General features: G+C 34.6%; 1 protein-coding gene across 6 annotated transcripts in view; it reads right to left on the reverse strand.

The window, feature by feature from the left end:
* Positions 1-363: 363 nt before the first annotated feature.
* The window catches only part of plppr2a (phospholipid phosphatase related 2a), a 31,337-nt gene continuing 15,519 nt past the window's right edge, over positions 364-16,181 (reverse strand). For 2 of the 6 annotated variants that reach the window (XM_026240155.1, XM_026240156.1), the window contains 5 exons: positions 10,648-10,768; positions 9,410-9,660; positions 7,422-7,598; positions 6,175-6,318; positions 364-4,640 (listed from right to left, as the gene is read on the reverse strand). In XM_026240155.1, coding sequence (XP_026095940.1) covers positions 4,605-4,640; positions 6,175-6,318; positions 7,422-7,598; positions 9,410-9,660; positions 10,648-10,768 — 729 coding nt within the window. In that variant the 3' untranslated portion in view covers positions 364-4,604. Of the gene's footprint in view, positions 4,641-6,174; positions 6,319-7,406; positions 7,599-9,409; positions 9,661-10,647; positions 10,769-16,181 lie in introns of all 6 variants that reach the window. The other 4 variants (XM_026240152.1, XM_026240154.1, XM_026240153.1 and 1 more) reach the window with 3 other exon arrangements.

A 16,181-nucleotide genomic window follows, 5' to 3' on the forward strand; every position in this document is an offset into this window, starting at 1 on the left:
CTGAATATAGATATGAAATATCTGTGGTCTTAATGCACATAGAAATACAAGACAGAATTAGATTATTGTACTAGTATTCTTTCAGCCAGTCACATGTGACTTATATAACAGCACACACAATTATGAGTCAAATCATTTTAAAAGGCTCTTTTTGGTCACATATTTCAACTAAAATGGAACAGGCCTCCAGCAGTCAAAAAAACCTTTAAAAACTATGCCACAGAAAGAGTCAGAGGCATGTCACGCTTTTTACTTTATTCAATTACCCAAACACAGATCAATGACTCATTGGGTGCATTTAAATAAAAATCACCAATATAACAAATTAATCCAGTGCACAGGAATGGTGTGCAAAACTCATCATTTTTTCTTTCTTTTTTTTTTTTTTTGATACAAAAAGACTTGTTTGCAAAACTGTACAAATATCTTTTCATTTGGGTGTATGAAAGGAGGAATAAGAGAGCTGAGAACTACAGATAAAAGCTTTTTAAAGGTGAAGCCTGTAATTTTTTTTCAGTCTCTGTAATTATAAATAAACCATTTGCAGCTTGATTTGCCCAAAAACTGTGTACACACTGTATGGCTTTGACTTTTTCTTGATCTGTTTCTTTGAGAATCCTGACCAGCCCAAAACAGCAGCATTGGCTCAACCAATAGCATGAGTTTGGGGCGGGGCTTTCTGTTTGTCCTACCAATAGAAGAGGTTTGGGAAACCTGTGTGATATCAGTCATTGCTGTTGTAATTCCATTCCCTAGTGGTAAAAAATTGCAGACTTCACCTTTAATGGAGTGTTTTTTTAGGGTGTGAAGGTGTTTCTTAGCATGTGTAGATGGTGCTCTTACAACAGAGACAGTAACTGTACGTAGCACAGAATGTGAGGCTTGACCTGGTGCCGGGATGTAAAGGCTGAGGGGCATCAGACAGATTAGATGTCACAGTTAATGTTACAAACATTCATTTTCATCCGTTTGGAGTGCAACAAGGTGGAGTGTTTACACTCATCTGATTTAAGTACACACAATTTGTATACACATCTTACAATTAGTCCAAGTAAACACTATATTAGAAAAGAAATGCTATTTAATGTCAAAAAATAAATAAATATGAAAAATGGCCAATTTAACAGAGCTCGATAAAATTAGAAAGTGCACAACACTTGGTTTACGTATGTTACAGCACATGCAGCCAACTGACAATGCACACGAACATCCTCTGTGTAGAAAATCTATTATAGTTGATCAAACATGAGCATGTGAATCTGTGGCCATTACTTTATTTTAGCTGCCTGAGACACTTAACCATTTGCCCAAAATCTCCCCTAGAAGTAGTTTATCCAGAAAACCAGAAATTTAATCACCCTCAGGCCATCTAAGATGTAGATGACATTGTTTCTTCATTGCAACATATTTGGAGAAATCTAGCATTAAATCACTTGCTTGCCAGTGGATCTTCTGAAGTGAATGGGTGCCGTCAGAATGAGAGTTCAAACAGCTGATAAAAACATCACAATAATCTATAAGTATTATCTACTATTCTAGGCCATCAATTAACATCTTGTGAAGAGAAAAGCTGTGTGCTTGTAAGAAATAATTCATTCATTAAGGTGTTTAAACTGTTGCTTCTGGCCAAAACATGAGTCCATAATCCATAAGAATGCCACCTGCAGTGAAAAGTATAATCTCCTGTTGTGCTACCAAATCAAAGAATCCACTAATTTATTGATTTAGAAATGTTTTTTACTGTTTTCTTTTGTAAACGGTGCTTGATCTGTGCAGATTTCTCTCCTGATTCAGACTTTTTCACTGGAGAAAGCCTTTCTACGGATGGAGGACTCAATTAACAACTTCAAGTTAAAATGCCTTGAACATTCATTTGTTTCTTACAGTCATGCAGATTTTTCAGATTCACAAGACATTAATGATGGACTGGATTGGTGTGGATTACTTGAGATGTTTCTATTAGTTGTTTGGACTCTCATTCTGACGGCACCCATTCACTGCAGAGCATCCACTGAAAGTGATGTAATGCTACAATTCTGGAAATTCTGTTCTGATGAAGAAATAAACATCTTTCATCTACACCTTAGGTTATCTGAGGGTGAGTATATTTTACGAAATCCTCATTTTTGGGTGAACTATTCTTTTAATACACTTTCCTGCTCATTAATATGAATGATACATCAGCACATGTTCCTCCAACAAAAAAAATGTCTCTTAAAAGTTCATCTAAATGTAAAACCTTGCTTCATACTGAAACAACTTTTCTTATTGTCTTTCATCACACAGGCAGTGCAGGCTACTGATTAATGTTAACTACTCATCAAATAGCTCAAATCACTTTAAAATCCCACTGTACCAGACATCCTCAGCAATTATTTCATTGCAAGGACCTTTCATAACATCATCATTGTAAAATGACAGCCAAAGGTTTTTACAAACTTGCTAACCAGGGCTGTGCAAAACTCAGAATTGGTTTTCTTTCCATTTATAAATGTGATTTAGAATTGAACTGGCCACACTATCTATCTATCTATCTATCTATCTATCTATCTATCTATCTATCTATCTATCTATCTATCTATCTATCTATCTATCTATCTATCTATCTATCTATCTCCATTTAGTTTAGTACAATATAGTACTTAATATAAATTTGAATCTGAACATGACATCTAACATTGTCTTCATATCTAGATAACAATTAAGAAAAATAAGGTGTATTAATAAATAGGAAACTAAATGTTAACACAGTAACTGTACACTTCTTAAAGGGATTCCTGGAATATTACATGAAAAGAGCTTTTTATTTACAAAAGTGCCTATAAAATAAAATAAAATAAATAAATAAGTTAGAAAACCCTTTAGCGTTACAAAAGTTTACGCCAACATTCAAAGTTTGTCTTGATAAAACTTTCATTTCTAGTTAAAGCTGTACAGAATTTCTTCAAATTTCAATGCATTTTAATTCTACCTCCTTACATTCAAAACTTCAATACTGAATCTGTTTGCTACCTCAAGTTCGAGTTCAAATTCAATTCAAATTTGTGAACTGTAAATGAAAAGGATTCTTCAATTCAATTCTGAATGCCGCACATCCCTGCTAGTAACACGTGATATGAATGTGAAAGGATTGCTCACTATACAGGAAAGAAACTAGCTGACCTCCAGTTACCCCTTTTGAAAACTTTCACAGAAATACCAACAACAATACAGATGTGGTCTTTACTGTTCTGTTGACATCATGGGGTGCTTTTCTTGCTTTTCTCTCCCGAGAAATAAAGAATCCAATCCATACTTTGATGAAAAACTGTAGGAATGTCTCATGTCTGAAAGCCTTGTGTCTAGAGAGACAGTAATGAAAAGGCATTCATGTCAGACTGTGCATTACATCTAGCTGGTGGAAAAATCCTTGCGAGCACGAACCAGACATGACATATTTAAAAAAGAATGCTGTGGTCGATTTTTATGTGTGTCATTCTGTCCATCAATTCCTTACGATGCATCCACACATTATTACATGAGCTGATATCAAGAACATCTCTAACTTTAGAGTTTTTCTCTTGATGTGCACTTACAGGATGTCCAGATAGCTGATGCTGATGAGATTGTCCCAAGTGCATAGTGAATATGGCTCAAAAACAAATCAATATATGGTTTATGTGTAATTTTTCACACCATAGATAGTGATGACTACAAATGTAACTTAAAAACTCCATCAGTGCTAGGGTGAACATATATCCTATTTTCCGAGATATGTCCTGGCTGGCATTTCTAAATTGCCTAAAATGTCCAGGTTTTCCACATTATCTTACATTATATTTATATGTATTTGCATTGCTTTGATATTCCCTGTAGATCCCGCCTTCTTGCACGCCATGATTAGTTGATTTTATTCAATGCCTGCATGCTGTTGGTCAAAGTACTTTTCAGTCATTACCTTCAGCAAGTATGAAAACAATTGGAAAACAAAGGCAAAACCCAGGCATTTTACGCAATTTATAAACCCATCTGGGAAAAAAAAAAAAGAGTACATATGGTCACCCTAATGAACAAAAAGGAAGAAAACAGACATGCATTTAACCAGAATGCCAAAAAGAAAAAACAGTGCATGTATTTACATCTGAACTGACACTGCAGTAAAAATTGCAGCCAGAGTTCTGAATTTCAGCCAAAAGCTGATCAAGAGTTCTTCATCGGTTCCCCAGGAAGTAGGTCGGGTTGGTTTTGAGAGGTCTGAACAGGTGCGAATCCTCCACACACAGTCCAAACAAATTCTCTGGCAAAAGAGAGATGCCTACCTGTGATTTCTGGCTTTCGTGCAAGTGTTCGGGATCTCCGAGCAGGCTCTGAAAGTTCTTGTCATGGTTTGTTTGAGCGGTTTGTGGAGGCCCTATCGGCAGCATGGAGGAATATGGAGGATGAGGGGTTGGAGGTGAGGAAATCTAGACCTGCGTCGAGTAGGAGCGGTGCAGAGCGGCGGAGCGTCCCGCGGAGTGGGCGGCGCAGTGGCGCGAGTGCTGGGACGGCTGGTCTAGACTTCGCTGGTAATGGAGCGAGACGGTATGAGGACATCGGGGGGGACGGGGAACCGATGAGGCTGATGGTCATGTGATCTCAGTGAATGGAGATCCCCTTGGAGTCTGTAAGGGGGGAGAGAGAGTGTGAGGGGGGAGAGAGAGAGAGAAAGGATGAGAAAACAAGACTGGAAGGTGGAAACTGTGTTCGGATAGAATAAAATTAGTGATGCACCAAAATGAATTATTTAACTACACAGTAAAAACTGAAATTAAAACGGATTCAGCACGTTAATACAAACATTCAAATAGTTTATATAGCAACTTTTTAACAATACTGTTATTTTTCTACTATAATCTACTACAATTTTCATGGAATATAATGATTTATATGATGGCTGTAATAAAAACTGGTTACGTAAACATACGACGATATCATGAAAAAGTTGTGACAATACAGTGAATATGTAAAATAGTACATTTATTTATTACAATTATTTTTTTCTATTTAACTATCAAGTTTATTGTAACTGAATGCCTTAAAGGTAAATGTGCTAAAATGAACGTGATGCCTAGTGAACTGTTATATCTTCCAATTCTGAAAAAAATATCTGAATTTCAATAAAAAAAAAATCAAAACTGTGAGATAAAAAGTCGCAAGTAATTTAAAATTTGTAACATTTTCTTGCAATTCCGAGTTTATAATTCACAATTAAGATTTTTATTTTCAGAATTGCAAGTTTATATGTCACGAGACATTTTTCCTCAGAATTGCAAAAAAAAAGATGGAATAAAGAGAAAAAAAGTTGCAATTACTTTTTTTTTATTCTGTGCTTAGAGAAAAGTCTGAATTGTTATATATATATATATATATATATATATATATATATATATATATATATATATAAAAAGAGAAAAGAAAATATACATTGTGAGAAAAAAGTCAAAATTGTCTAAATTTTTTTATATTTTTGAACTGTGGCGGAAATAGGCTTCCATAACGTGTTCACGAAATAGATGCTAACAGTCCCAATGTGACATAGGACATTAAACATCACTGTTTCGGCCCTCCTTTTGGTTGCCAAAATTTCGGTGCACCACTAAATAAAATATAAGACTGAGGGAGAAAAGGAATGACTGTATGGTCGAGGTGACAAAGTTTGGAAAAGAAGGCAAAGTAGTTTCAAAGTGAGGAGGATGAAGGTGGCCTACGAAGGGAAACTCACACCGTGGTAATTTTTCCCAGAATGCACCAACTAATGGCCTTCCGTCTTTGAAGCTCCACATGCTACACAGTCCATTTTCTTTGTTGTAAAGGTACATCTGCTCTAAAGATGTTACATTTCCATCAAACCACTGATGGAACAATGAGTTAATGGCCATAAACATTCTGCTGCTTCTCAGTTACTCTATTATAAAAGTAATGTAACGTCTCTTCGGGATAAGCAAGAAGCAGATCAGTCCTCCAGAGCGTCAGTGAGTTTTTCAGGGTGCTGTGGTTGGTGTTTGGGTCGACATGCTAGTAAAGGGAGAAGGAGGGCTGGGTGGGTCTTGGGAGTCACATTAGGGTCCACTGGGTCAAACACAGAAGGACAGGGTGGGGCGTAATCCATCCCCCTTATGTGTGCATCCCTGCCACTAACCCACTCCCACCCCTTACCTGAGTGCCACTTAACTTTTCAAGTGGACTCTCTACGCAGGGCAGCGCCACCATGGGCATGCCCAGCACAGACTCAGGGCGCTGGGGGCGCACCGGTGGGGGAGGGGGCTTTGTCTGCTGGAAGTTGTTGATAACACACGTCACCTAGAGAGAGAAGAGAGAGCGAAGAAAGAGAGGGAATAAAGAGTAGCAGCAGTGGAGAATGTGATGGGGAAACTGGATTTTATTTTTATGCTTTTGAAAGAAGTGTCTTATGTTCACAAAGGCTGCATTTATTTGATCAAAATTAAGGTAAAAACTGTAATATTGTGAAATGTTATTACAATTTTAAATAGCTGTTTTTTTATTTGAATATATCTTAAAGAGTAATTTATTACTGTGATGCAAAACTGTATTTTCAGCATCATTGCTCCAGTCTTCAGTGTCACACGATCCTTCAGAAGTGGCGAGCGTGATTTCACCAAGTACAACATGTTCCTGGATCAACATTCCAGTAAACCAATCAGAATTGAGGGATAATATTTCAGGAAATATCAGTTTTAGGTGTACTGTCAGGGTTAGATGCTTCTGCACCCTGGTTTATCAGATATCATTTCACACTGATTTAGGAATATATATGGGTAGGGTTAGTTTTAGGGCTTGGGATTGGGTTAAATCTATACTTTTGGACAGTAATGCTGATCCAGGATCAGCAAAAAACATTGATTCAAGTCTTACTTGGCAAAATCACGGCGTCCAGAATGAAATCATACTAATATGCTGATTTTCTAATCAATAAAGATTTCTTTATTGTTGAAATCAGATGTGCTGCTTAATATTTTTTTCTGGAGACCTTGATACATTTTGTTTTAGGATTCGTCGATGAATAGAAAGCTCAAAAGAACATTTATTTAAAACGGCAATCTTTTGTAACATTTGAAATGTCTTTGCTGTCACCTGTACTGTCCTTGTTAAATAACAGTATTAATTTCTTTCCAAAAACAATTATTGACCCAAACTTTAAAGCAGGGGTGTCAAACTCAATTCCTGCAGAGTTAAGCTCCACCCCTAATTAAACAGACCTGATCCAGCTAATCACGTCTTTCAGGCTTGTTTGAAAAAACATGATTTGTGTGTTGGAACGAGTTTGACACCCCTGCTTTAAACGGATGCAATTATTTCTACATGCATATCATATATTACCAGTATTTGCATGCAATGATCTTGTGATTTGAGTGTTGTTTTAATCACACCTCGCACGCTCTCACCAGAAAGACAGCGATGGCTCCGCCGGTGAAGTATCCAGCGAGGACGTCGGCCCAGTGGTTACGGTATTCAGCCACTCTGACCACACCGACCAGCATGGCCAGACACAGCAGAGTCAGACTCAGAGTGGGTTTGGTCAGACGCGTCCCTTTAGTCCTAAACACCAACGTCACGTACATCTGCAAGATCAGACAGACAGAGAGTGGTGAAAAAACTGGCCATATTGCTATGATACAAAGCTTTAAAACTATTATTAAGTACTTTTTTATAAGTACTGTAAATAGTATTTTATCAATATTAGATATTTTATTAAGTATCTAGCATTATTTTTCCATTATTAGTGCATGATTTCATGTGAAGAATATATGTGACCCTGGAGCACAAAAGAGTAAGTAGCACAGGTATACAGTATTTGTAGCGATAGCCAACAATACATTGTATGGGTCATAATTAGCGATTATTCTTTTATGCCAAAAGATCAGGATCAGGATATTAAGCAAAGATCATGTTCAGTGAAGCTATTTTGTAAATATCCTACAGTATCTATCTACTATCTACTGTAAATATATCAAAACTCAATTTTTTATTCAAGTAATATGCATCACTAAGAACTTAATTTGGACAACTTTAAAGGCGATTTTCTAAATATTTAGTTTTTTTTGCACCCTCGGATTTCAGATTTTCAAACAGTTTTATCTCCTAACAAAGCATACATTAATGGAAAGCTTATTTATTCAATTTCCAAAAATGGACTCTTATGACTAGGTCTGTGGTCCAGGGTCACCTTTATTGGAAAATGTTTTAATGTTAAAAGAGGTTTATGTTCCTTTGTTCACCCTAGGCTGCATTTATTGGATCAAAAAATACAGGAAAAGAGTAATATTGTGAGATATTATTACCATACGAAATAACTGTTTTCTATTTGAATATATTTGGACATTTTCAGCATCATTACTCCAGTTTTCTGTGTCACATGATCCTTCAGAAATAATTATAATATGATGATTTGCTGCTCAAGAAACATTATGTTGAAAGCAGTTATACAGCCTTATATTTTTGTGGAAACCATGATACATTTTTTTTTTTATTTACTGACCCTGAACATTTGATTAAAGGGATAGTTCACCCAAAAATTAAAATTCATGGTTTACTCACCCTCATTTCGTTCCAAACCTGTATGACTCAATTTATTATGTTATTATGTTTCATGATATTTAAAGATTGCTGGGAATCAAACAGTTGGTGGTTCCCATGGACTTCCATAGTATTTTCTTCTTTTTTTGGAATGATATGAGCGTGAATAAACGATGACAGAATTTTTGGGTGAACTATCCCTTTAACATATACATACTGATTTTATATATATATATATATATATATGCTCCTTAGTTAGAAATTTGTCCTTAACAATCTAAAATGGAAAAGGCACTTGTTTGACAATCTCACACTGCACTGACAGCTGCCATCAAACAGCAACAGACGTGTTGGTTCGATTTTGTCTGCTCAGTGTGTTATGTCTGTCTGTATCTGTTGGCGTTGGTTGGTGCCTGAACATGCTGTATCTGTGTTTGTCTGAGAAATGTCGTACTGTACTCAGTCTGCGTCTGTTAGTGTGGTGTGAATTGACCTTTTACCACCCAAACATCCTTGTTCAACCAGATTCACCAGGAAGAGCATGCTGAACCTGTTTTACTATTTTTTTTTTCTGATGACATGGCCATACCAGAGCACCAGCTAGACCAGTGCTAACCGGCATAAATCAGCTCGTAAAACACTGACCTGTGACCTGCTCCAAGCTTTGCAGGTTACCAACTGACTTTTTAAATGAAATCTATATATTATTATATAACAATCACCTTCTGTGTCCTGATTGCTTAAAACTCCAGAGGTATATATTTGTACTATTTTGTTTGCTTGTCAGTATATACACGAGGCAGTTATTTGAGATTCAGTCACATCATTAAAACAGCTGTAGGGTCATTCTCCTCACCACTGTGTACACTGCAGAAAAAACACTGAGGGCCGCATCTTTGGAGGGAAAGGACTTGCGCGCAGATGCTACTATGAGGGGGTTTCCCGTGCAGGCTCTGCGCTCTGTGATGTACTGGAGGTTCGAGTGGCAGCCCAGTGCTGTGTAGTTTGGTCTGCACGCTGACAGGAAGTGAGGCGTCTGGTTTCCTGTCACTACCTGCCCAGCATTGGCAAAGATGGTGGTGGTGAACACGCCGAAGGTGTAGACGCCTGAGTGACACGACAGAGACCAAAGGATTCAGAAACAAATGGAAAACATGGGAAACATTGGGGCTGCTAAATTCATATCTGTATGGAGCATACAATACAATAAATTCTATTTATAATATTGGCCAGCATATTCATTATTGCAGATTAAATCATTAATTATATTAGTTACTGGTCATAAAATTTAATACAAATAAAATAAAATATATATTTATCATCATATTCGTTATTGGTCATGAAATTAATTAATAAAATAAAAATACCTTCACAATAACAGTCATTATTATTGTATTGGGCATAATAAAAAAATAAATAAAAAAAAATAGGTCATCATATTAGTTATTGGTGATGAAATTAATTAATAAAATGAAAATAACTTTACAATACTGGTCATTATATTTGTAACTGTTCAAAATAAAATACAAATATTGGCAACATTTGTTATAGATTATAAAATGTAAATAAATAGAATTGTTCATGATATTTGCTATTGCTCTTAAAATGAAATAAAAATAACTTTATAATATTGGCCATTATATAGTATTTGTTATTGGTCATAAAATATTGTATTTGGATTGTCAAATAGTGAAAGCAGTATATATTTTTTTTCATTCTTGTCTATTTATATATATTCGGTTCTTATGAACTTGCATTAATTCGACAAAATGCAAAAAAAAAAAAAAAAAATGATTAGAAATAGTAAAAAAAAAAAAGAAAAAAAGAGAAACCCTTTGTAATCAGTTTCAGCATTTAAAACATAGATCGACTGACAGTCCCTTATATCTGAACTTCAAATCCTGATTAAATCACAAACCTCCCATGATGTCCTTAATATTACAGTTTGTAGCATGAAAATGGATCATAAACAAAAATATTTCCTTTAAATGTAGTTATCTGTGCTTTAGAGACACTGGCTCTCTTCCTAGAAGGATCATTTTTAGTTCCTTATGACATAACTCCCATCATCCTCTGCAGTGAGCGCTGAAGTACCTAGGAAGCGTATGATGCGTCTGAGCAGGGGGTTGAAGTAACAGCAGTCCGCTGTGACAATGGTCTTCTCCTGCGTGACCTCCGACCTCATGAAAAACACCATCACCTCGCCGGCCAGAATCTGAGGAGGAGAAAAACACAATGAAACACACAGTAGCTGCCAAAACATCCACCACGCCATTTGCTTTGGCATTACTGAAGCTCCATTTGGTTGAAATCTGAGTGCGCCTACTCTCTTGCTAAGCAGGCGTTTCCAGAATCATGAGCCGCTAATAGTCCCTCATTTTCACCGTTCCCAAACGCCAGCACCAGAATCTCATTATTTCTGATCTCCCTGGTTACAGTTATGATGAGTAACAGCTCATCAACGTGACTAATTCTGCTTTGCAATGTAAGAGTGTGCACAAATCACTTCTATGTGTTTAACTAATCATGCTTTCCGCCTTGATCAAGCCGTGCGCTCCGCTAAGAGCACTTAGGTCTGCTGACCGTTTGCTTTTAGTTGTCCCACGGGTAAAGTTGAAGAGCGGGGGTAACCGAGCATTTGCAGTGGCGGTCCCAAAGCTCTGGAATAGTTTGCCCCTCTACATTAGACAGACTCAAACACTTGCTGTTTTTAAATCTAGCCTTAAAACTTTTTTTTTTTTATAGTCTGGCATTTGACGCTATGTGAGAGCTGCTTTCTTGTCTTTATGGTGTCTTATTTTCTTATTGTGTGTCGTTTATATTTTTATTCTTTTACGTGCAGTTTGATAAACACTTGCTGTTTTTAAAAAGTGCCTAATAAATAAACTTTAACTATGCAAATATGTCTGCTTTGCATTGAAAATGGTAATATAGTAGTATTCTGCCTGTCATATATGGTAGAAGCTGAAAACCATGAACAAAACTCATGGTTTGTGTTGTGTTTTGTGCAAAGCATTCATGGCTTAGAGCATGAAAATTAGAAGTTAACATTTTTGTCTTAATGTGTATAGTAATGATTAAGTCCAGTGTACTGAAAATAAAATAAAATAAAAAACTTTCATAAAATACACAAACTACAAAGGATGTAAAACAAAAAACTAAGAAGTGATAAAAGAAAAACTAACTAAATAAATTAAATATGGAGATTATTTAAATAAATTATGAAGAATGCAAAATGATAGAGAGTAACAAAGTGATGTTAGAGAAAATAAAATGACATGTGATCTGATGCCTGAGAAAAACAAAACGAATAAAAAATATTAAATAAAATAAAAATGCATGGGACAGGATGCATGAAAATTAAAATACAAAACAATTAAATTAAAATACAATTAAAATACAGTAACAAAGCCATGCTAAAAAAATGGCAAGGGATGTCCAATATTTTGGAGACCATTACTGGACTGAAAAAATAAATAAATACATAAATAAATAAAATGAAACAATAAAGACTATATTTTAACAAAAAAAAAAAGAGTAACACTAAAAGTCAAATACATTTAAATCAAAATATCATGTTATCGAAATTTCAGTTTACTTGAAAATGATAAAAATTTTAGTACTGTGTTGGGTCGCCACTTTATGATCAATATAAAAACAAAACAAAAAGTGTCTGAGTGCTTCTCCGGCAGTGATAGAAGAACCAGAGACTATAAACACGACATCAAATCCACCTCCAACTCAAAGAGACAGAGAGACGTCACAGATGAGACACAGCGTTCACCTCACACATCTCCCAGATTAGCACCTGACCGCTGACACAGACTGACATCAGTGTCTCTCACACACACACACACACAGGGCCAATTATAAGCACACACTCAGTTCATATGACTCACACACCCAGAGAAAGTGTAAACTAGGGTTCACAATGATATAGTAAGGATGACTACATTTTCATTTTTGGGTGAATTACTGTTTAAAAGCTGATTGTGATGATGTTAATTGAAGATGTGTGTCTAATACGGTCTGTGTGTGTGTTGGTGAGACTATGAACATCAGTTCAAGTGTGTATAATGTGCCATTAGATGAGATAAAGCTGCATTTCTAGATCCTTTGTATCAGCTTTTAGTCTGTCAGGGGTGATTAGGCTTGTGGCTCATATCTGTCTCATATTAATAATTAATATAAAGCAGATCTCGATTCCCAGGTGAGATCAGGAAAGGGTCAAAGGCAGGATATGATGTCCAAATCCTTCCCAACAATTTGATACAATAGTAAATAATGCATATAAAATTAATTCCAATTTAAACTGATATTTCAATAGTTGTTTTTAGATTTAACATCAAAGTCAACAAGTAATACTTATATATTATACAATATATTACAGTACTGTCTGTGAATGCAAAAATAAAATATCTAGATGTTTATGTAGTACACTAATATATAAACTGCTGTTTAAAGCTATAAGTATTTATTATATTTTATTTATTTATTTATTTATTTTTTATTAATTTTAGAAGTCACTAATGCTCACCAAGGCTGAATTTCTGTGAAAAAAAAATATAATAATATAGTAAAAACAGTAATATTGTTTTCAAATGCAATTTGTCTAAATAATTTAAAATAACTCTTTTGTATTTGAATATATTTTACAATATAATTTATTTCTGCGGTCAAAGCTTAATTTTCAGCATCATTTATCCACTCAGAATGATCTTTTCAAAAATAATTTAAATATCTGGATTTACTACTCAGTAAACATTTTATTATTATTATCAATATAGAAAACATATACGTTTCTTAATATTTTCATGAATAGAAAGTTAAAAAGAACAGCATTTATTTGAAATAAAAAGCTTTTTTCTAACATTAATGTCACTTTTGATCAATTAAATATTTTTTTGCTAATTAGAGTATTAATGTCTTTCAAAAAGTCAGAGAGTCAAGTGATGATTTTGTGAGGAAACAGAATGAAAGCCTAGAGGCCTGACGCTGCTGCTTTACCCGTTTCGTCTCCTCTCAGATCATGACGTGCCTCTTTCCTGAGGAGGCGAGTGGACAGACAGGTGCACAGTTCAGCCGTATGTTAAAATGCCAGAGCTTTCACCCCTCGAGCAGCCGGTGCCATCTGCTGTGCACCTCCACACTCCCCAACCCTCCCTCTGGACATCACAAGCTTATATTTAGGCTGTTTTCATGCAATTTACACTGCAAATCATGCTGAAATGAATGTGTGGTGATCTAGTGACATGTCTAACCCACAAACATCCTCAAAATTGTTATATTTCAAGATATGGTAAAATGGTTAAGTTTTGGGAAGTGTTATGGCAAATTGAACAGCTAAAATGGTTTTAAGAGACTGAATATTTGTCTGTTCAAACGACTTTATGTCTTTTATATGTTGCTTTTTTGCCATTTTTGACACTTGATAGCCTGAGAAAACTATAATTTCATTGTATGTGGAAAAGAATATATGTACATATCATATATAAAGGTCTCTAAATTATTAGCGCAATCAAAACTTTGCTTAAAGAAACCTGTTGCACAAAATCTATGCCTTCAGTTGTTTTTGGCAAGTAAAAGGCTTTTTGGTATGATTGTAAAAATGTTTCTTCTTGCGGTGAAATCTTCATTCGTTTTCAATTTTATATTGTTAGCAATATTTCAGGATGAAAAATACTGGACTGAAGCAAATTAAGTTTACCTAATTACCCATTTTTGAAAAATTATGTTAAAATGTGAGCATTAAATGTGATCCATCAGGCTTTTGAGAAATGATTATGCTCATCTCTCAATCATTATTGTACTGCATTGTATTATGTGTTTTACAACTACAGAGCTTTGATCATTAAACTTCATTTAATATCCGATTGGGAGTCCAACCCTCTAACCATTAGGCCACGACTTCCCCTTTGGAAAATGGATTCATGGTGTACTCGCTTATTATGTTCATTTTTCTACATTATGAACACAAACAAAGTTACGGACCGCAGCTCTGATTGGTTGTTTTTTACCGGGAGCGCATGACTTTCTGCAAATGGCAATAGGACCACTGGGAGGAGCCAGAGGAGCTTGATTTTTTCACAGATTATCTGTCTCATATTCTACTGTCAGGACATAATGACAGGTTTAACAAATATATAAAAAATATATATTTACAAAAGTTACCTACTGCAGCTTTAAGGCCATATTTAATAATTTTTGCCCATACAAATATCATGCAATTGCACCAAATTGCATGTTTTTTTCTCAGTTTGGGCTAAAGGTTCAATTAATTGTTCTGAAAAAAAAAAGAAAAGAAAAAAAACTTATAGAGAAGCACATAATGAATTATTAACAGCTTCTTTTTGACATTCTCTCAGTATTAGCTCGCTCTTTTGATCATGCAGTGTAGAGATGGTGTTTATCTCTGACTTTCTTTCATCAGTCTGTATCACTCATGCTAACAGTCTCTTGTTCTCACATTCCCTTCAAATTAATCATCCGCACTGCAAACACTCTTTCAGACACTTTTCTGTCTCATTTGATGTATTATATACTCATCTGCAAGCCAGAATTGACCAGAGAATTTCCAATAGCCTTAAAAAAAACCACAACATTTTTCATGAGTGAAACTAAACTTACTTTGATTTATCTATATCTATCTATCTATCTATCTATCTATCTATCTATCTATCTATCTATCTATCTATATAATATATATATATATATATATATATATATATATATATATATATATATATATATATATATGTTATACTTAATAAATAATACAAAAATATAATAAATAGTGTTATTAAATGTTATATATTTAAAAATACAAATATACTTATTATTAATATTATTATTATTATAAATAAATTCACTGTGTACTGCTTTTTAATCCATCAATGAAATTAAAAAAATACTTATTTAAATTTGTCTACATTTATTAAATATTATATATATATATATATATATATATATATATATATATATATATATATATATATATATATATATATATATATATATATATATATATATATATATATATATATATATATATGTGTGTGTGTGTGTGTGTAACAAATGTAGAAAAAAATTAAATGTCATTGATTATTAAAGTAAAAACACTTTAGTATTTGTAAATAATGTCATATATAGATCTAACTGTCACTATATACGATGGATTAGTCAGAAGGTGGTGAAACTGCGGGACTGTTTGGGAAAGAAAACCCATTTCAGACATGAGTGATGTTGAAAATGTTTCTTCAAAGATCTTCTTCTACCCTGTGTTCATGAATCATATCGACATTATGAGAGCGAACCAGACTAAACCAACATCTCACTGCCCTCATTATGAGTTACACAACATGTGTGAGTGTATCTGAATCATTATGATTTTGATCCTTCCTTGAGAAGAGCATTTCTCTGGACTATTGAGAAAGAAACACTCTGCTAGAATTCATCTTAGCTGCAAATAAAAGCTCTCAATGATGCAGGGCTCAAATGCCACAAACACATGGGCTTTCACATCTGACCCGCAAGCTCGTGAAACAAACATGATATCAATCAGACACTGAAGGCTTCTGTCAACGACTTTCTTATCAGATTTTAGAAACGTGATAGAGCCAGTGTTAGAT

Source organism: Carassius auratus, linkage group LG28B (genome assembly GCF_003368295.1).
Source record: "Carassius auratus strain Wakin linkage group LG28B, ASM336829v1, whole genome shotgun sequence".
Lineage (NCBI taxonomy): Eukaryota > Metazoa > Chordata > Actinopteri > Cypriniformes > Cyprinidae > Carassius > Carassius auratus.